At 36.3% G+C, this 21,619-nt stretch overlaps 2 protein-coding genes across 4 annotated transcripts; one reads left to right on the top strand and one right to left on the bottom strand.

Moving 5' to 3' along the window:
• Window positions 1-12,837, bottom strand: LOC129740502 (lysM and putative peptidoglycan-binding domain-containing protein 1). 3 transcript variants are annotated; one of them, XM_055732196.1, is made up of 4 exons: window positions 12,652-12,837; window positions 11,935-12,432; window positions 2,876-3,103; window positions 1-2,284 (listed from the first exon to the last, which is right to left on the bottom strand). In XM_055732196.1, exons 2-4 carry the CDS (start codon window positions 11,995-11,997, stop codon window positions 1,607-1,609), a joined length of 969 nt encoding a protein of 322 aa, XP_055588171.1. In that variant the 5' UTR covers window positions 11,998-12,432; window positions 12,652-12,837; the 3' UTR covers window positions 1-1,606. The 3 variants fall into 3 exon arrangements, with proteins under 3 accessions (XP_055588171.1, XP_055588172.1, XP_055588170.1); XM_055732197.1 differs by having other exon boundaries at window positions 11,935-12,249; XM_055732195.1 differs by having other exon boundaries at window positions 11,935-12,837.
• Window positions 12,838-18,897: 6,060 nt separating this feature from the next.
• Window positions 18,898-19,639, top strand: LOC129739314 (transcription initiation factor IIA subunit 2). Its single transcript, XM_055730719.1, has 3 exons — window positions 18,898-19,089; window positions 19,154-19,388; window positions 19,467-19,639. Exons 1-3 carry the CDS (start codon window positions 19,018-19,020, stop codon window positions 19,505-19,507), a joined length of 348 nt encoding a protein of 115 aa, XP_055586694.1. The 5' UTR covers window positions 18,898-19,017; the 3' UTR covers window positions 19,508-19,639.
• The last annotated feature ends 1,980 nt before the right edge of the window (window positions 19,640-21,619 follow it).

Raw genomic sequence — 21,619 nt, 5'->3', positions numbered from 1 at the left:
AACAACTCGAACGTTATAAGTTTAACAATGTAACGATATTCATCAAAATCGAACACATCACTTAAAGTAGATAGTAGATACCTACTTCAAAACTACCAAATTTCTAAAATATGGTCCTGTAGTTTTCGAGATGTAGTTTGTCACATTTTGGAATTTTTTGCGGTTCTTAACGTGTTAAGAAACGGAAAACCTTACAAACTTCCGAGATGTTAAAAAAAACATTTACATATTTATTTTTACGGAGACCCGAGCCACATCGGGTAATTTGAGATAATATGTAAAAAATTTCAATATTTTTTTTTGTGGCATTTAAATAGCTGTGGGAAGCTGACGCTGAAAATGAAGTGTGGATAGAGGGGTCAGGGAAATAAAAGTTTAGAGTAGGCAGCTTAAAATAGTAAGCGATCTTGAGACGTTAATAGTATGTAAAAAATTTCAATATAAAATAAAAAAGAAGGGCCAGACTACACCAAATACAAATCACATTGGAATAGGCTAACTTCTCCGGGTGGAAAACTTATTTTTCTAAAAGTTTACTCACCTCACTCAATAAAAAAAACCCCATAATTTAAGCCACAACACATATTGTCCATACAGTAACAAGTTCATTTCTCTAAACTGATCAACACTTCGGCAATTAGCAGCATCTTATCTGAGGTGCTAAGCGAAGTGATTAGAACCCAATTATCTTCAATAGCCTATCCTCACAACGATCAACAGCTGGAGCTCATTGGTTCGCAAAACCGAAGTTTCACGAGACACCCCTACACAACAACACGCTCGATCCTCAATATAGGTTATGGAGGCAGAAAAAATCAATGAAACGTTGGCGGAGAAGCGAGAATTTCATTTTATAATGCTGCAGTATGCAACAAAATCGATTTGCTTTTAACATAATATAACTTTGGGAACGTTTTGCCTACAGTATTTCAACTAGGGGTTGGGGTTTGATGATCTACTCTAACGCTAGTATAATACAGAACGAAGATACACCAACATACTCTGCCGTTTTTTATTCATTTATTTATTTGATATTGCTATGGGGAATAAATCTCATCGATTATGTCTTAAAGGTTGCTAATTGTCCTTAACTAATTTTTTTGTCTATTGATGGTTTGCAAGGTGTAGGATGATTAAATAATAACTTATTGTGGATTACTTACCGTACCACTTTTCACCTTATCGTTTGCCATAACGATGTCCGTTTTTTTAAAGCTTGAACCATAACGCTCAGCAACGACGTCTTCTAGTCGGTTTCCAGATTTTGGAATTGCCAATGATTGTACTGAAGCTGCCTTTGCCGGTTCGATGCGTCGCTGTGCTGCTGAGTGCGCATCAGTAGTGCCAGCATACTGTTGAAGCGTGATTTGAATCCTGCACCAAAGGAGGTAGCCAGCCGACGGAAGGAAAAGTATGGTGATGAAGATGACATAGCTCGATGATACCGCAAAGTACTGCCGCCAAAGTTTATCCAACAATGGTAGCGATCGTGGGCTGGCCGGCGACAGTCGACCAACATTTGAAGTTCTATTCTAGATGATACGGACTCACAATCGTCTTCCAAGGAACAAACACTATTAGATTGGGTCAGATGTGAGCATTGCTGCTACAACTCGAACAGTTCGTCCTGTTGCTTTTCCAGCTTCTGAAGCGAACTTTGCACCCGTTTGCCCTGAGTCATCACTATCAACTGACTGGTATCGGAAGCGGTACTGCCGGACGAGCTCTGTCGTTTGTGGTTCGGCTGGTGGTGATGTGCGGATGACGAAACACCACTTCCGCCAGCTCCACCTTGAAAGTGATACTGCTGATATGACGAGATTGACGACGAGGAGGAAGCGGTCGAGTACGCCCGGGGCTTCGAGTAGTACCCGCTACTATTCATACTGGCCCCGGAGCTGAATATATTGTCGTCGCTCTGGCTCGAAATGAACTCACTGTTTCGCTGGGATTCGGCAATGTACTTCCTCATCGAGGCGATCGACGAGTCTATTTTCCCTAGGAACTCTTCCATGTTTTTGCGACTCTCCTCCTCGGGAGAAATGGCGGCACCGGATGACGATTCTTCGCTTATCCCGGGATCCATCGGTGTGGAACTGCCGGACGATGTGGACGGACCACCGGCCAGGGAAGCCGAGCGCACCGAAAGCGAGTTGGGGCGAATGATAGCCGCCGGGTCCTTCGGATAGAATGGGGAATCTTTTTCGACTGGAATCATGAGGAACGTTCGCAGGAAAATGGTATCCGTCGGTAGCAGACGGTTTATTCTGCGAATTTGTTCCATCTACAAAAGGAAAAAAAAACAGAAGACACAAATAAAAGAGCTATAAATAGGTAACTGTTGACAGGATCGCCAGTTAAATCACTTCAAATAAAAAAAAAAACACACAAACGAACCAACAAATACCTACATATTCTAATTTGTTCTCTGGTGAAGCATAACATTGAGAGGGTTCCCGAGAACTCCTTAGATTGTTCAACGTTGACACTCTAATGCCTAACTCCGTCTTTAGATTGACTCAGAAAAATGTTAATCTAACGCTTTGCAATAAATATGTATAGGGGAAATTCGTCTACTACCGGTCACTTAAGGCTTTTTAGCAATAACTTAAAAATATATTTGAAATAATTTGAAGAGAAGATAGCAACATTCTGATCACAAAACTATATTAGAACAAAATTAATTTACAACATATTCATGAGGTAAGAGAGATCATTTTACGTTATTTTTCATTCATTTTCAAAAGTGATGACATCAAATAAAACTGGGCACTTCAAGTAATTCAATAGAATTAAGTTTATAAAAAAATAGCTTCTGTTGGATAACTTGGGTCTCTCAAGTTTTCATTATAATACGCAAACAATCGATACTTACACTGCATCCATACTTGAGGGCGATGCCCTGTAGCGTATCGGTTCGGTCCACGTCGTGCCGGATGAGGGCCTCTGTGCTTGCGGCCACCGGAGATCGACTGCTTCCGGTGCTACCGCCGGTCGATATGCTCCCGTACTTTTTGAGCGTCTTCGCCGAGTCCCGGATGGACTGTTTCTCGCCGAAGATCGTTTCGTCTTCCATGGCCCCGTCCGAGACAAGCTTTACAAACTGAACGTTGTTGTTGTTGTTATTGCGGTTGGTTTCCGGATGCAGTTGTTGTTGTTGTTGGCCAGAATCGGCAATTCCATCGGACGTCGTCGAAGCACCACCGTATTTAGGGGAGGAATTAAAATAATAATCATTAGACGATGATCGCAGCTCTTTAAGTTCCGTTTTGAGGGTTTCTGCCCGGGAGTCCCGGAAACGTATAGTTAGCCGTGCGTTAACCCGACAGCAAAGTTTACTTCCGATGATTTTTTAAATCGATTCGCAGCGATGTTTGTAGCAATTTGATCTACTACCAAAACCAGCTGGTAGTGACCTCTTTTGATAAATCTTAACGGATAGGAAAAATTTTCTCCAAAAACGTCCTTCGGTTGTGGGTGTTTTCAAGTGGCCATTAGGAGAAAGTTTTACAATTTTATTGTAATTGCTTAAGACGCAATCGAACTACTTAGCAAACAACAAATTCACACGATCCACAATAAGCCTAAACTGTCTTAGTGGATAAAGTAATTCCTCCGCAGTAAATGTATTTTTAATTTGCGTCGAAAAGAGCACAAGAAAAGAAAAATCCGTGGAAATTTATTCGCGTAACATGACACTTTCTTCTTTTTCCCCTTTTTGACACGCAAGTGGACACAACAAAAAAGGAAAAAGCAATGCAATTTCTTAAGAAAGAGAAATGTCATAAAATCGACGAACTCGACGAACAAGCCATGGAATACGTTCACAGAAAAGTTTTCCTGTGAACGAGTGTCAATTTTTGGTTTGGAACCCAAAGATGCCAGGCGGTTTAGTCAAAAATCAGGACCCAGCTTAGAAGAAAAAATCAGGATTTTTAAGGCCATCACATGATTGATGAAAATAATATACAGCTCTGCTTGGATTATATAAGCGCCTGAAGCGAGCAGAATCTTGACTGGCCTGCAGTTTTAATCGAAAAGCACCATTTATATCAATCATCTGTACCGGCGATTATTATCGTTTAAATGGGTTAAACTGGTTAAACTGCAAGTTCAATTAGAATTTAGAGTTTTTTTAATCAGAACAGTTCAGTACATTTTCAAGTCCTTTTTTAGAAAATCTGGGTAGTAAGGCCATAGTGCATGTATGGGAAAATTCAATATTTTGTACTGAAAAATCAACATCGTTATAACTAATAACTTTTTTGCCTAATAAGATACGAAGTTATGACATTCGACGAAGTTTGTTCAGCTGAAAATTTCCCTTAGGAATTTTATAAATTGGCACAAAAACTGTCCGCTGGCTCGGTTCACAGAAGAAACAAAAACAATGTTGATTTTTCAGTACAAAATATTGAATTTTCCCATACAAACCTAAAAGTTCAAATTTACTCATGTAAACGTTACTTAAAAATTCTACAAAAAATCATGGATGAGTCGAAGCTTTTAAGACCCCAGGGTTTGAGAAATTCAAAAATGACCCCAAATCGACTCAGTCTAATACACAGTCTAAATTTTTTAAATTCATGTTTTGACGCGGGGTTCAAAATTGAGGGTTTTGATCTAAGCTTTCATTTCTCAACCTAAGATTGTAATTCACAATACAGAAGCCATCTTTTTTCTAGAGATTCTAAAAATGTTACATAATTTCAAAACTTAAATTTAGAATTATAATACATTTCTATTCTGATGCTGGTTGATCTTTAATTTCAAAACAATTCTGTTAATTTCTGTTTGAAAATTATTTCAATGAACATCGCGTTATCAATAACTCCGTAGAACTGAAGAAGACCTTATAAGTCAAGTTAAAAAGTTGACAAAAAAATTGAATGGAATGAATTATCCTTCGGAATGGGAGAAAAGAGTAAACAAGTTTAATAAGTTATGGTAATAAGGGGTAAATAAGCCAGCTAAACCTATAGGATTAGAGCTACACATCGAAATTTCCCTCAAGGAAAAATTCATCAAGCTGTTTTGATTTTTATGAATAACGCAACATAAAAAAAATTATAGCATCTTTATCAATCGAATCAATGAGACGGCTTTGTTAATAACCAATTCAAATATTCTACACTTTACTTCGGAACTAAACAAAACTAACTCTATACGATGGATCGTGTGCCAATTTATATTTGCTCCACTGCAAATTTCCCATGAATCTTAGCTGATGCAACAGTCGCAACACAAATCCGCAAGCCGATAGTGCTTATGTGTAACCAGCATAACCTTTACTGCTTGGTTTAGTAAGAATCGTTTTTTAAATCCGCGTATTATGGCAAGGAGGCTCCTTACTGGGTAAGGAAGAAGGACCACCCCAAAATTCCCGAGAGCATCACCACCCCTCCGCGATTAGGTCAACTGGACTCAATTTGGCAACAGATGGTGCTGTGAGTCATTATTATTATTATTTATTACAAATCAACGGAACACATATTGGTCCAAATGATGACTTAAAATTAATATAAAAAGAGCAGCATTATCCCGCCAACAAGGACAATAGGGCATGATGGGAGGAATTTATGGATGGACTACAAAGCCTTTGACCTTTGTACTGGGTCAAAAACCTCATACTTGTTCCGCTTCATTTGGATGAAAGAGTTCGAACAAATAACACGTTCCTCTGAATGCCAACAGCTGAAGTTTGAGTGATCCATATCGAGCATCCAGGTAGCAACCGTGTTGGACCCCGTACAGGCTAGCCACTAACAGCTTTCGCAATTCCTTGTCCCATCATGTCCCTCTACAGGACCCCGAGTTTTGGTTTGAAAAACCGACCATCCATCAACATTGCCAGCGTTCGTCAACCCGTGCTGGTCGACCTAGGCGACACTGAACCTCGTGCTGGTACCGTATACGACCGCCCAACAAAAACGTGCGTCGTTCGAGTGCCTCGCAATTCTCCCTCGTGTGTTAAGGATTGCGCCATGGCCAATTCTGATTCCGACACTTCGGAGTCCAGCCCGGACCAGCCGTGCTAGTGCGTGAGAGCAAAGCAGATTCCGTCGCCAAGTGGGTCTAAGCCGTTGACCTTCCGGAGACCGCTATCCCGTAACCACATCAGGACCAAGCCTGGTTCTAGCCCGCATCGTCGGCTGGTTTGCTGCCCCGGTCTGCCGTTTGTACCAAGCGACCAAAAGGTAGGAGAAAAACCACATAAGGGGAATATTGTGCCAAAGTGAACTAAGGTGTTATCGGGAAAATAAAGGTGGGACTTTAACTAAGCGCATTAAGGTGTTTCCTTGTTCCGAAAACTAATCGAGTGTGCCGACCCTGAGGCTTAGAGGGGGGTTCTTGCTCGGCTGAGCAGTCTGGGGAACCGTTGGTTACATATGTGTCCTGTTTATTTACTCGCAGAAAAGTTTTACTTCTCGGTCTTGCTGCCAAGCCCAGATCGCAAGCTTTCGAGAACCACGTGGGCATTCCACGTGGTCAGCAAGGGTATGGAGCATATGCGAGATAGATGAAGCATCTTTTTAACAGGGAAAATCCATCGATAGATTCTTCATCTTGATTTGTGGAGAGAGAATAATGAATGTGAAATCGTTTGTGCTAATTTTCAGCTTGTTTTAAAGGAAGGATGGCAACTAGCTGATAAATTCAGAAAAAAACAAGATGATCATTAAAATTTGATTCAGTTTTTTTCGCACACAATACCTCACGACTTTGAATCCAAACTAGTCCAAACTCGGTAACGGTTGCTTTATTTTGGCTGCAACAAACATATTCGCATATATAATATGTTTTTAAAATCAGTGTCTTCATAACTTCATCATAAATAATTTTCTCAAACCCTAAAATGCAGGAACTCTCAGTTTTATTTATGAACATGAAAACTATCTATTTTTGGTTTATTAAATTTGTATTGTAGAAAATTGGTGCTCTTCGACAAGTTTGTTAATCTATGAATTAAATAAAAAAAATTAAAAATGCATTTTGTGAAATTCAAAATACTCAAGCAACACATAAAACATTGAATTAGTGTGATATTTGTTCTTCCTGTTTCTAAAACGTCTGAATTTCAAGGCGATAGCAAATCTAGCATATAATTTGTTTACACAATTATTTATATAGCCAACGATCACATTATGACAGAAATAAAGAAGATTTCAGGATTCAGAGTTCTTATTCAGATTTCTGATTTAAGGTTAAGATTCAGATTCCAGATTCAGATTTCAGATTCAGATTCAGAATCCTGATTCAGATTTCAGATTAAGACTTCAGATTCAAATTTGAGATTCCGATTACAGATTAAAATTTCAGATTCATATATCAAATTTAGATTTCAGATTCAGATTTCAGATACGATTCCAGATTCAGATTTAGATTTCAGATACGATTCCAGATTCGGATTCAAGATTCAGATTTCAGATTCAGAATCCAGATTCAGATTCCAGATTGAGATTTCAAATTCAGATTTCAGATTCAGATTTCGGATTCAGCTTTCAGATTCAGATTTCAGATTCAGTTTTCAGATTTCAGATTCAGATTTCAGATTCAGATTTCAGATTTCAGATTCAGATTTCAGATTTAGATATCAGATTCAGATTTCAGATTCAGATTTCAGATTCAGATTTCAGATTCAGATTTCAGATTCAGATTTCAGATTCAGATTTCAGATTTCAGATTTCAGATTCAGATTTCAGATTCAGATTTCAGATTCAGATTTCAGATTCAGATTTCAGATTCAGATTTCAGATTCAGATTTCAGATTCAGATTTCAGATTCAGATTTCAGATTCAGATTTCAGATTCAGATTTCAGATTCAGATTTCAGATTCAGATTTCAGATTCAGATTTCAGATTCAGATTTCAGATTCAGATTTCAGATTCAGATTTCAGATTCAGATTTCAGATTCAGATTTCAGATTCAGATTTCAGATTCAGATTTCAGATTCAGATTTCAGATTCAGATTTCAGATTCAGATTTCAGATTCAGATTTCAGATTCAGATTTCAGATTCAGATTTCAGATTCAGATTTCAGATTCAGATTTCAGATTCAGATTTCAGATTCAGATTTCAGATTCAGATTTCAGATTCAGATTTCAGATTCAGATTTCAGATTCAGATTTCAGATTCAGATTTCAGATTCAGATTTCAGATTCAGATTTCAGATTCAGATTTCAGATTCAGATTTCAGATTCAGATTTCAGATTCAGATTTCAGATTCAGATTTCAGATTCAGATTTCAGATTCAGATTTCAGATTCAGATTTCAGATTTCAGATTCAGATTTCAGATTCAGATTACAGATCCAGATTTCAGATTCAGATTTCAGATTTAGATTTCTGAATCAGATTTCAGATTCAGATTTCAGATTCAGATTTCAGATTCAGATTTCAGATTCAGATTTCAGATTCAGATTTCAGATTCAGATTTCAGATTCAGATTTCAGATTCAGATTTCAGATTCAGATTTCAGATTCAGAATTCAGATTCAGATTACAGATTCAGATTTCAGATTCAGATTTCAGATTCAGATATCAGATTCAGATATCATATTCAGATTTCAGATTCAGATTTGAGATTCAGATTTCAGATTCAGATTTCAGATTCAGATTTCAGATTCAGATTTCAGATTCAGATTTCAGATTCAGATTTCAGATTCAGATTTCAGATTCAGATTTCAGATTCAGATTTCAGATTCAGATTTCAGATTCAGATTTCAGATTCAGATTTCAGATTCAGATTTCAGATTCAGATTTCAGATTCAGATTTCAGATTCAGATTTCAGATTCAGATTTCAGATTCAGATTTCAGATTCAGATTTCAGATTCAGATTTCAGATTCAGATTCAGATTCAGATTCAGATTTCAGATTTCAGATTCAGATTCAGATTTCAGATTGAGATTCAGATTTCTGATTCAGATTTCAGATTCAGGTTCCAGATTCAGATTTCAGATTCAGATTTGAGATTCAGATTCCAGATTCAGATTTCAGATTCAGATTTGAGATTCAGATTTCAGATTCAGATTTCAGATTCAGATTTCAGATTCAGATTTCAGATTCAGATTTCAGATTCAGATTTCAGATTCAGATTTCAGATTCAGATTTCAGATTCAGATTTCAGATTCAGATTTCAGATTCAGATTTCAGATTCAGATTTCAGATTCAGATTTCAGATTCAGATTTCAGATTCAGATTTCAGATTCAGATTTCAGATTCAGATTTCAGATTCAGATTTCAGATTCAGATTTCAGATTCAGATTTCAGATTCAGATTTCAGATTCAGATTTCAGATTCAGATTTCAGATTCAGATTCAGATTCAGATTCAGATTTCAGATTTCAGATTCAGATTCAGATTTCAGATTGAGATTCAGATTTCTGATTCAGATTTCAGATTCAGGTTCCAGATTCAGATTTCAGATTCAGATTTGAGATTCAGATTCCAGATTCAGATTTCAGATTCAGATTTGAGATTCAGATTTCAGATTCAGATTTCAGATTCAGATTTCAGATTCAGATTTCAGATTCAGATTTCAGATTCAGATTCAGATATTTTTTGAAAAAAAAAATTTTTTTTTGAAAAATTTCTGTATTCCAGATTTTTTTTTTTTTTTTTTTTTTTTTTTTTTTTTTTTTTTTTTATTAAAATAAAATCTTACATCTAACTTTACAGTGCTCACTTGTACCTCATTTCTATTACAGATTCAGATTTCACATTCAGATTCAGATTTCAGCTTTAGATTTCAGATTCAGATTTCAGATTCGGATTCAGATTTCAGATTCAGATTTCAAATTCAGATTTCAGATTCAGATTTCAGATTCAGATTTCAGATTTAGATTTCAGATTCAGATTCCAGATTCAGATTTGAGATTCAGATTCAGATTCGGATTTAGATTTCAGATTCAGATTTCAGATTCAGATTTCAGATTCAGATTTCAATTTCAGATTTCAGATTCAGATTTCAGATTTGAGATTCAGATTTCAGATTCAGATTTCAGATTCAGATTTCAGATTCAGATTTCAGATTCAGATTTCAGATTCAGATTTCAGATTCAGATTTCAGATTCAGATTTCAGATTCAGATTTCAGATTCAGATTTCAGATTCAGATTTCAGATTCAGATTTCAGATTCAGATTTCAGATTCAGATTTCAGATTTCAGATTTCAGATTCAGATTTCAGATTCAGATTTCAGATTCAGATTTCAGATTCAGATTTCAGATTCAGATTTCAGATTCAGATTTCAGATTCAGATTTCAGATTCAGATTTCAGATTCAGATTTCAGATTCAGATTTCAGATTCAGATTTCAGATTCAGATTCAGATTTCAGATTCAGATTTCAGATTCAGATTTCAGATTCAGATTTCAGATTCAGATTTCAGATTCAGATTTCAGATTCAGATTTCAGATTCAGATTTCAGATTCAGATTTCAGATTCAGATTTTAGATTCAGATTTCAGATTCAGATTTCAGATTTAGATTTCAGATTCAGATTCAGATTCAGATTTCAGATTCAGATTCAGATTTTAGATTCAGATTCAGATTTCTGATTCAGATTTCAGATTCAGGTTCCAGATTCAGATTTCAGATTCAGATTTGAGATTCAGATTTCAGATTCAGATTTGAGATTCAGATTTCAGATTCAGGTTTCAGATTCAGATTCAGATATTTAAAAAAAAATATATATTTTTGAAAAATTTCTGTATTCCAGATTCAAATTTCACATTCAGATTCAGATTTCAGCTTTAGATTTCAGATTTCAGATTTCAGATTCCAGATTCAGATTTCAGATTCAGATTTAAGATTCAGATTTCAGATTCAGACTTCAGATTCAGATTTCAGATTCAGATTTCAGATTCAGATTTCAGATTCAGATTTTAGATTCAGATTTCAGATTCAGATTTCAGATTCAGATTTCAGATTCAGATTCAGATTCAGATTCAGATTTCAGATTTCAGATTCAGATTTCAGATTTCAGATTCAGATTTCAGATTCAGATTTCAGATTCAGATTTCAGATTCAGATTTCAGATTCAGATTTCAGATTCAGATTTCAGATTCAGATTTCAGATTCAGATTTCAGATTCAGATTTCAGATTCAGATTTCAGATTCAGATTTCAGATTCAGATTTCAGATTCAGATTTCAGATTCAGATTTCAGATTCAGATTTCAGATTCAGATTTCAGATTCAGATTTCAGATTCAGATTTCAGATTCAGATTTCAGATTCAGATTTCAGATTCAGATTTCAGATTCAGATTTCAAATTTCAGATTTCAGATTCAGATTTCAGATTTCAGATTCAGGTTTCAGATTTAGAATTCAGATTCAAATTTCAGATTTGGAGTTGGATTTCAAATGCATCCGAGATAACTTGATTTTTAACTTTACTTTGACTCTAGAATAAGTTTTGTTGTGATGAATTGAGTTCCAGAAACAGTTTATTGTAAATTAAAGCTTGGAAATCCATTGAATCAATTGATCTTGCAAAACAAACTGCCGTTTGGAAAAATACTCCACAGATAGGTAGATTTTATAAATTATGCAATTTTCAAACAGACAGCTTATAAATTTACACGAAATGAAAAAAAAAATGTTAATAGGAAACATACATGCACCACACAAATTGGTGGAGGCAAACGAAATGCAACCGTTTTTCGTAATAAGTAGGTTTGGTGTATATGGCAAAACCAACTTCCATCCACACAGCCAGTGTCTATAGAGCGGTGCCGTACTGAAAATTAATTCACGTAGGTATAGATATATATCGAGTGTTTTTTTTGCCAAAACGATACATTTCGAGAATCGAAACAGATTCAACTTCGCTGCTGTCGGGAACGAGAGTTAGCAAGACGATGCTAATTGTCAAAACCAATCAACAAATCTGACCGCGTATCGGCTGCGAGTCGGTCAACGAAAGTACCTACACTTACCTTAATGTATGATTTCCAATTTTTATACTTTTTCACCAGGTCCTGCATCGTGTCCAGACTCATCGTATCCCCTGCTTGGTGATGTAATTTTTTGGATATTTTATTTTATATCAGAACGTTTAGCACTATCCACTTCACACTTGGATTTTGATTCGTTGACCTTCGCTGATCTTTCACGTCAGTGATCATCGCAACGGAAACGATTCATTATTGGGCAAAAACACGTTCAATCTTTTGTCGTCTGCTGTGTGACGACAGCTTGTGATGATCACCAAATTTTGTGGAACAATGCACGAAAAACACTGATAACAGTCCCTGGATTGTCGTTGGGTCAAACAATGAATTTCACTTCAGCCAAAATAAAGAACGGAACGAAAAAAAACAACCTACTACGTGCTGCTATCAGTTATCACTACATAAAAATGAGCTCTGTACATCAGCCATCAGCCTTTATGATAATGATTCAACTATATAGTCAACGAACAGCTGAGAGTGAGGCTTCACAAAATAATAAAACGAAGAAAAAAACATATCACAGAACTGATTGTTTCGATGATATTAATCCATAAAGTCTTTCTCTCCCTCTCGACTAGAAAACACTCAGAGGAATTCAGCTCTATAACTGGACAGCTTATCAGTTGTAAGCGTTGAGAATATCTGAAACCATACACCAGAGCACGCTACTAGTGGCCAGTAAACGGGGAGGCTTAAGTATACCGGATGGATGAGTAGATACGACACTTTTATCACACTTGTCTCCGCCAAACACTGGATGCCGGATTCTGGATCTTTGCGAGATCATCGAGTAGAAGTAAAAAAAAGTTCACTCCGACGGAGCCGTTGATATGCACCAGCGTAATCTTGTTGTCGAGCTTCACTCTTGTTGGTCACTGCTCTATGGAACAGTCGACTGCACGTACATGCGCTTAAGGGAAACCCAAAAGGTACCTCGCCGCCACATAGAAGAGAAGCGAGCGCTAGTTACTCTCGCTGATGGCGATCGGTATGTCCGTCCGCGTCGTCTTCTTCTCTCCGGTTCCCCACGGTCGTTCGTTGCGTCCCGCCGCACTTACTTTGTTTGCTCAGTCTCTGATGCAAATGGCCCCATCTGACAACAAACGCGCGCGATGCGATGGTCATATTTCGTTAGATGGTAGCATTGTTGCATTATGGCATGACCATAAGCGACCATCACGAATTGATCCGGTATCTATCAACCTCTCTATTCTCAAATCGCTCATGGAATTATGGAATCGTTTGCCTAATTCTCCGGTGAGAAAAATTAAGTTTCTATTTCAGAGCAAAGCGCTCGCGTAGAGCGAAAGAGATCATCACTCTGGAGCAAGAAGATCCTTTATTTTTATTCCTGGTGATTGGGAAATTACCTCTCCCATTAGGGTAATCCAGTGATTTAAGCGCGTTAAAGAAATCCCCTTTATTTCAAGTTCGATAGTTTTCGAACATCTTATAAGCGTCCATTGATCATTGTAGAATTTGTTTGTTGATATTGGAATATTCAACTCTCGGACTGAAATTGATCGATAGATGTTTAATTGTTGATTCCAGAAAAGTTTACAATTTTTGTTTCGATTATAGTCAATTTCAACCCTAATCCGCTCTTCTGAGATCGCTTGAATCGCTATATGGGATTTCTCTTGTTTAAAGCGATTAGAATAAAATTTATAGTTTTGGAATCGACTTCAAATCCACATACGACACGATAGATAGTGACGAGCTATGGGAAATCATGGACGAGAACGGCTTCTCTGGGAAGCTGACCAGACTGATCAAGGTGACGATGGATGGAACGCAGTGCTGTATGCGAATTTCGGGTGAATTGTCGAGTTCATTCGAATCGCGCTGGGGGCTTCGACAAGGCGATGGTCTATCCTGCATGATGTTCAACGTGGCGCTAGAAGGTGTTATTCGACGAACGTTGGGTGAAATGCGGGGCGTGATTCTCAACAGATCCAGTCAACTTATCTGCTTTGCCGACGACATTGATATAGTCGGTAGATCAACTGCTGCGATGGAGGAGATCTATCGCAAACTGAAACGCGAAGCAGGAAAAATTGGGTTAATGATCAATACGTCCAAGACGAAGTACACGCTGGCCTGCGGATCCGAGACCGACCGAACCCGCTTGTCCAGTAATAACAAGATCACGGTCGATGGCGACGAGCTGGAGAAAGCCGAAGACTTTGCCTATCTCGGCTCACTGGTGACCGCAGATAATGACACTAGCCGTGAGATCCGGCGGCGAATTATCAGCGGAAGTCGAGTAATATTTAAAGATTCACCTTTTAAATCTCGATTCCATATGCTAGGATATGATTGTTTTGCATCACGCGTTTGTTAGTTTAAAAATTTTATCTATCATAACATGAACTTTTATGATTTAAGCTAGTTGATTTTTAGTATTTTTTTACCCGTAAATGTATGCAGCACCTTTATGCCTTTTCTCAAAAATCATTTTTGACAAAATCATTTTTTCATCTATCATAACTGTAGTGAATATAGGTAATATTACCCAAGTAACAATTTTAGTTTTATACTTATCTACAAGCTCGCTATGAAACTTCGCTATAAAATAACGTTAAGTTTTATAAACTCCATTAAAACATCTATATAACACCTATAGGAGTAAAAAGGCCCACCTACAGGAGGTTCTGAAGACAACTTTAAAAGTATCTTATAAAACAAAAGAGTTTTAAATGGGCTTTGCAGAAAACTGATTTAAAACAACCTTTTCTCGATGCAGAAAACAAACTCTTTTTTGAGTAAATTGTTTCCGAATAAGAGTTTTAAAATTGCTTTTATTAAAATATAATTTTCTGATTCAATAACGAACAATATTCTTTTATAAATCCGGCCAAGACTCAAAAATGGCAAATGTCATATCAATATTATTATCGATTTTTTCACTAAATTCTTGGATAAAGTTATTGCGCTTTTAATTTTATCGACTTATTTTTCATAAAACTCTGAAATATAAAACGCGCCCCCGTATAACTTGTTATAATAGAAGAGCTGAAAAAAAAATTTTCAAACATTAAGATTTGTCCGATTAATTTGAGCGTCCGTATTGTAGTTTTCTACGGTATTATTTGATAAGATATTCAGTGCGAGTAAAACATGATGTGATTTAGTCAAATACACATCATAAATCATAATATTCAATAAAAACAAATTTGATAATTTCCATTACTCAATTGAAAAAATGGCGATTTATTCAAATACCTATTTAACTTGAATAAACCATTTACAAGTCCAACTTTTCTGTAAAAATGCCATTTTAAGAACAACTAGTCTTCTGGAAATCAATTTTGCCTCTTATAGGATTAAACTATCTATCTGCGGACCTTTATAAGAGTTCTTGTTTCAGTGCAGCTGACAAGTGACAGAGCGAAAGCAACACAAAACAAAACAAAAAATCCAGCTCGTCGCGTTCTATCAAAAACAAAAGTTGAAATAACAACAAATATAATATTAGATAATTTCAAAAACGAATTGCAAAAACTTGAAATTGAGTTGAATCCGGAAAAATCAGCCTACATTCTTTTCTATGCAAGATTAGGAGATAATATGAATATCCACATAAACAGAGTACCAATTGAAAGAAAAATGAACCATAGATACTTAGGATACGTAATCGATAGTAAAATGTCACATAAACCTCATATCAATCATCTAGCAACAAAAACAAGAAAAAAAATGAACATCATCAAAATGATCTGTAAAAAAAATAAAGGAGCCCACCCTAAGACAGCACTCAAAGTCAATAAAGCAATTATTCGATCACAGCTAGATTATGGAATCACCCTATACGGAGGGGTAGCCAAATCTAATCTACTTAAACTAAACACAATTTACAATGCAACATTAAGAAACTGCTTAAGATTACTGAAATCCACTCCAATAAACATCCTATACTCCGAAGCAGGCGAAATGCCTTTAAGACTAAGAGCTGAATTCCTTACAAAAAAAGAAATGTTAAAGTCCTACACACAGAATAAACCAATCACAGAAATAACATCCAAATTTATTGAAATACAACATTTACCGAAACATCACACCTTTCTAGAGAAAGCTTTTTTTGAAAACAACTATATTCTAGCACAAACACACCCGTCAATCATAAATACAGATACCGTCAACCAATTAAATGAAATTAATAGTCTAAAGATCTACAGTAGCATACCCGGTTACAAAAATTCAATGAACGACATTATGATCAGAGCAATTACAAACAGTTATCTGGATGAGAAGTACAAAACATTCAATAGAGTCTTCACAGATGGTTCGAAAACCGAAACAACAGGAATAGGGATTTGGCTCCAAAAAGAATCAGAAGAGATCTCATGCAGATTAAACGATGAACTATCGATAATGAACGTCGAACTTATGGCGATAAAAACTGCAATAGAAATCATCAATAGCAAAAATTACAACAATTATGTCATCTGTACTGACTCTAAGGCTGGACTAGATAGCATTTTAAACAAAAAATTCTCAAATAACTACATCATTTCGGACATACTTAAAAAACTCCAAAATTCAAATAAAAACATAATTCTGCAGTGGGTACCAGGCCACAAAGGGATTATGGGAAATGAGAAAGCAGATTTTCTCTCAAAAAAAGGTTGTACAAGTACAAATATCATATACTGTAAACTCCCATTAAAAGATGGGATAAATTTGGCCAAGAAAGAAACGTTTCAAGATTGGACAAATCAATACACAGCAGAGTCACTATCAAAGGGCAAAAAGTACTTTGCCATACACAATAAACCTTTCAATAAACCATGGTTCAATGAATTAAATCTGGAACTTCACGAAATTGTCACTTTAGGACGCATTAGAACACACCACACCCTAAATAAAGTTAAATTACATCAATGGAAAATAGCCCAATCCGACAAATGCGACCACTGCGACGCTAAAGAAGACTTAAATCACATATTATTTGACTGTCAAAAATACACAAACAGAATTCAATTCAACTGTTTTTCAACACACAACACTATAGACGATTTAATTAAACAAACGTGCGTAAAGACGTATAAAGAAATAGCCGAATTTATAAGAAGTAACGGAATCATAATATAAAAGATAAAATAAATACGAGATTCTCTTTCACGCGATTTTAATAATACAAACACCGCCTACTGGGGTGGTGCCGCTATTGAAAACGCCAACAACAAAACGTAAAATCGATTAAGAGGCAAAATTGAGGCCCGCATACACCATCCTATAACTTGACAACCCTTGGCAGTTTAGCTAAAACAGCTGGCCATAAAGTAGAGGAAAGAAGAAGAAGAAGAAAGTTCCCCACGGGGACCGCGGACTCGACTTGTAATTCTGCCGATGATGTTCGCGAAAGTGCAGTGTGACCGATCGGGACCAAAGCATGAATTGGAACGGCAACCGGATCCTGGTAAAAAGGAACATGGAATCAAGAGGAACAGCAAACAGAAGCCAAAGAGCAGGAGTATGGATTGTAGCCAGAACAGAAACCAACTGGGAGGATGCTGTGATGGATATTTACTTCCGGAATAGCCCAATTTGGCCTTGGAATAAGCAGCTTTCGTATCGTGGCGATTTTCTGCAGCAACGAGTGCCGGATCCAGTCAATCGATGAAAAAAACAGCACCCGTAAGCCGGAGAATTTTTACAGCTTCCGAAAATGCCGACGAGCAGCAGGATGTGGTGAATTAACTCAATAGAAAAATTGTGTAATTGTGATTAATAAAGATCGATTCAATGGCAATTTTGTTTTACAGTTTTCGGACTTTGGTGTAAATAACATATCCCTATGAATGGAGCTGTTAGAAGAGAAGTAAATTTCTGAGATTTGAGGAAATTCTTAAAAAAGAAAAACTGTAGGGTGAAGGTCCTTTTGGTAAAAACTGCTACCGTTCACTTGACCACAAAAGTTCAATCTCTGTCTAACGCCTACTTCCTGCAAGCTATCAAATCACGGGGAATTAATTGCTTTATTGCTCCCGGCGAATCTGAGGATGGTAATTTCCTTTGATGCCAGTGTAAACACAACATATTGTTTACACTTCGATCAAATTTGAAACGTCAATTTTGATTGGTGTTGACTGAGACCTTTTGGCTTTTTCCAAGATAATTTATATCGGTTTCATAACGTGGTTTTGAATTTGCTTTATAGTGTACTTAAAAACCATTATATAGATGGAAGATAAAAATGAACTTCAATTTGGATGATGTTTTATAAGAAGGTTATAAAGTGGTTGTGTAGCTATCCTGAAGATAGTTTATATAAAGATCTTCTGAAAATGCGCTTTAAAACCTTTAATGCTTATCGAATTCCATTAAAAAACCTGTTTCATTACTTATAGAACCATCTGGCATTCAAAATGTTACTTGGGTTATGTATAAAAATAAAATATATGGAGAATATCAAATGATGAGTGATATAAAAATCATTCTAACATTCAAATAAATAAGTATAGAAAAGTATCTGTTGATTTCTATCTGTGTTATTGAAGATTTCTATACTCTGGAAATGAGAAAATATAAATGAGAGAAGAGAGAGTTTCAAAGATACATTGATGCTTGGAAAAGAGAGAATAGAGATCAGTTTGAACAAGGACGAAATGAAGAATGGAGGTTTTTATTCCGAATGGTTGTTTCGAAGTAAGGAGTTCCGGTTGTGGTAAATCGGTCGATTACGACAATAACATAAACTTTTATGATTTAAGCTAGTTAATTTTTAGTATTTTTCTACCCCTAAATGTATGCAGCACCTTTATGCTTTTTCTCTGGCATTTTACAATATTTGGCAAGCTACTCATCTGATTTGTAATACCTGTGGACTAATTTCAGTTTACTTCTGTGAACGAACTCCAACATTGAGTTTGATCGATTTTAGACATTTACCCGCCTGATACGAAATTAGTTGTTCCTGTCAATTCAATGTTTACATGCACCTGCTGTCACTTTAAGACAGCTGATGGACGTTCGCTTTATTTACAATTCGCAATATCACTTTGGTCTGCCAGATACGCTCGAATCCGGAACATTTCCTAAGTCTCACCACTCCAGGCTTGAAAAATGTCCTATCAGCTGTACAGAAATACTACGCTCGGAAACACGCTGCAGGAAACATTGGACGAGTTGATTCAGGTAAAATAAATTAAGAAGTGTATTTTTGCTTTAGATGGGTGACATATTGTCTCTTATTTTTCAGTATGGCCAAATAACCCCAGCTCTGGCCGTTCGGGTCTTGATCCAGTTCGATAAATCCATCAACTCGGCGCTGTCGAATCGGGTGAAATCGCGAGTCACCTTCAAAGCGGCCAAACTGAATACTTACCGGTTCTGCGACAACGTCTGGACCCTTATGCTGAACGATGTAGAGTTCCGGGAGGTGCACGAATTTGCCAAAGTGGACAAGGTCAAGATTGTGGCATGCGACGGCAAAAGTGAGTCCCTGGGCTAGGCTTTGGATTTGCTTAGTGTATTTGTATAAATGTTGCCTTTTCTTTTTTTTTGTTTTACAGATGCCCAAATCGTTGAAGAATTGGGACGAACGGATCGATAGATCGTACCCATTCGAATTTGTCTTCTCCGGATATCAACTTGTATTTCCTACCCTAGATTAAGATAATTTTTCAAAATATAGTTAATTGACAACGTAAGTGGATCAAAATATAGACTTGACAATGAAAGCGTCGATTAATAAAAAAAACGTGTTTTTATTGATTGAGGAAATATCACACTATTTAAATACTTGGGAAATTGAACAATCATGAATGGCAGTTGAACGGTCCAAACAATGTGGACTTGGGATCGATTTTCCCATCTCTGAGGACATAGACTTTGTTTCTAGTGTTCGTCCAATTGCTCTCGCATCAAGCTTCCGCAAAGATTTTAATTTATTGTAGGAATTTGATTTATTATGGTATTCATATGTAAGTTATGAGTCCCTTCTCCCACACGTTACATATTCGTAACAAACACAGAATAGAAAGACGTCACCAAGCGCAAATCGGATGAATTTCTTGCCAGGCCCAAAGATGATCCGAAAAAAATTATGCTACAAATAAAAAAAAAAGATGTGAATTACATACTTATACCTAATGTGGTGGAAAGTAAAAGCACTGATTACAGTTGGTAAAAGCGTACCTCATTGACCTCTACCACTGAGTACACTGACATGGCACTTAGAACAAAAAATCCGATCATTTTCTGGATAATTTTGCCACCTATCGTCAGTATTGCGAACCTGCAATATTTGAGGAAAAATGCCCTGTAAGAAAAATGTACCTGTTTAGCCCGATTGTATCGTCGAAATTGCCTATTTTTCTTTGAAAGTTGGGTGGCAACTGGGATAGAAATTCTTAAAATTGATCGATGTGAACTCTGGAATCGATGTTGCGTACTACTGGAAAAATTATCCAACAAACGAAATCAAGTTCCCAGTCAGTATGGTCAGAATCTCTGCCTACCTACATCCTTGAAATCTCTAGTTAACACCAGTAACTATATGCATTTTGCAAAGGTGTCATGAACATTAAAAAAAAATTTGACCGTACAAAGACAATGCAAACTTAGCAGTCAGTTGTTCAAAACATTAACGCATATAAATAGCGTTTTCGTTTAGGTGCAGAGGCAACCTAGTTCTCCACGAGTTTTACCCTAACTGCTGTCATCGTGTTCGTTTATCCATTCAGAAGTCCACCAGTTTTACCCGACTTCTTGAGGCGGTTGCACCCGTAGAGGTTGACAGAGGTTAGCATGAGGGGGAGTGTAGCAACCATATCCCAAGCAACAATTTGAATTCCAAAAGGTTTTGTATACATGGGATTATGTTTTATAAAAGATTAGAAAAGTATTTATTGTCTTAGAGTGTATTTCAGTAAAAACGCTATGTGAATGTCCTCCCAGACACTTACAAAACCTTCATACAATTTTTTAAAAAACTCTTAATTGTTTTTAGGTGTTTTATATAAGTTTTCCGGAGTCTTATAAAGCAATTTCAATACTTCCTAATAATATCTTAATCTTCTACTTTGAGAAATCCCATTTGACTCGTCAAATTACAAATAGACTGTTAAAAAGCATTTACAAAAACAATTTAAGAACAAATAGCATGTGACAAAACCCAACAGTTTTAATAAAAGCAATATACTCTTGACAATTATTTGTGAATACAAAATAATGACAAGAGGAACGAAATGTAAACAAACTTGTATTTTGAAAAACCCTATTTGACTCGTCGAAATACAAACTGACTATCAAACAGCCTTTACATACCCCTTTTAAAACAAAAAGCCTGTGATAAAACCCAACAGTTTTAACCTTTTTAGGGGATTGCTTGAAATGAAAATCCCGTACAAACCTCTACCTTTTCTGTTGCAAAATTAACTCCCTATCCAACAAAGTTGAATGTATTTTTTTTTGCTTAACTATTTATTGGCGTCACCTCTATTACATAACCGGCCAAGTGTTGTAAAAAAATGTTTTTTAAAGATCTATGTTACATGTTATAATCAAATCAGCTATCACTTTATATAATTCAAAATCTTTGTGTTTCAGAATAATTTCTAAATCCGGAATAATACGTTTATCAATCAAGCTTCTCCAAAGTGGTCTACGATGAGTTTCATATTGACTGCATAGAAAAATAATGTGGTTTGGATCTGCTAAACCT

This window comes from Uranotaenia lowii, chromosome 1 (assembly GCF_029784155.1).
Source record: "Uranotaenia lowii strain MFRU-FL chromosome 1, ASM2978415v1, whole genome shotgun sequence".
NCBI classification, from domain to species: Eukaryota; Metazoa; Arthropoda; class Insecta; order Diptera; family Culicidae; genus Uranotaenia; species Uranotaenia lowii.
The sequence above is the reverse complement of the archived record's forward strand: the minus strand, read 5'-3'. Positions and strand labels throughout refer to the sequence as shown.

What these genes read in the sequence shown, in the direction of transcription:
- LOC129739314 (XM_055730719.1), top strand. Translation starts at nt 19,018, where the DNA reads ATGTCCTATCAGCTGTACAGAAATACTACGCTCGGAAACACGCTGCAG. An exon ending in CATTGGACGAGTTGATTCAG is followed by an intron (nt 19,090 to 19,153) that starts GTAAAATAAATT and finishes CTTATTTTTCAG; the next exon opens with TATGGCCAAATAACCCCAGC. An exon ending in TGTGGCATGCGACGGCAAAA is followed by an intron (nt 19,389 to 19,466) that starts GTGAGTCCCTGG and finishes TTTGTTTTACAG; the next exon opens with ATGCCCAAATCGTTGAAGAA.
- LOC129740502 (XM_055732195.1), bottom strand. Translation starts at nt 11,997, where the DNA reads ATGAGTCTGGACACGATGCAGGACCTGGTGAAAAAGTATAAAAATTGG. An exon ending in ATTGGAAATCATACATTAAG is followed by an intron (nt 3,104 to 11,934) that starts GTAAGTGTAGGT and finishes AACAACGTTCAG; the next exon opens with TTTGTAAAGCTTGTCTCGGA. An exon ending in CCCTCAAGTATGGATGCAGT is followed by an intron (nt 2,285 to 2,875) that starts GTAAGTATCGAT and finishes TTCCTTTTGTAG; the next exon opens with ATGGAACAAATTCGCAGAAT.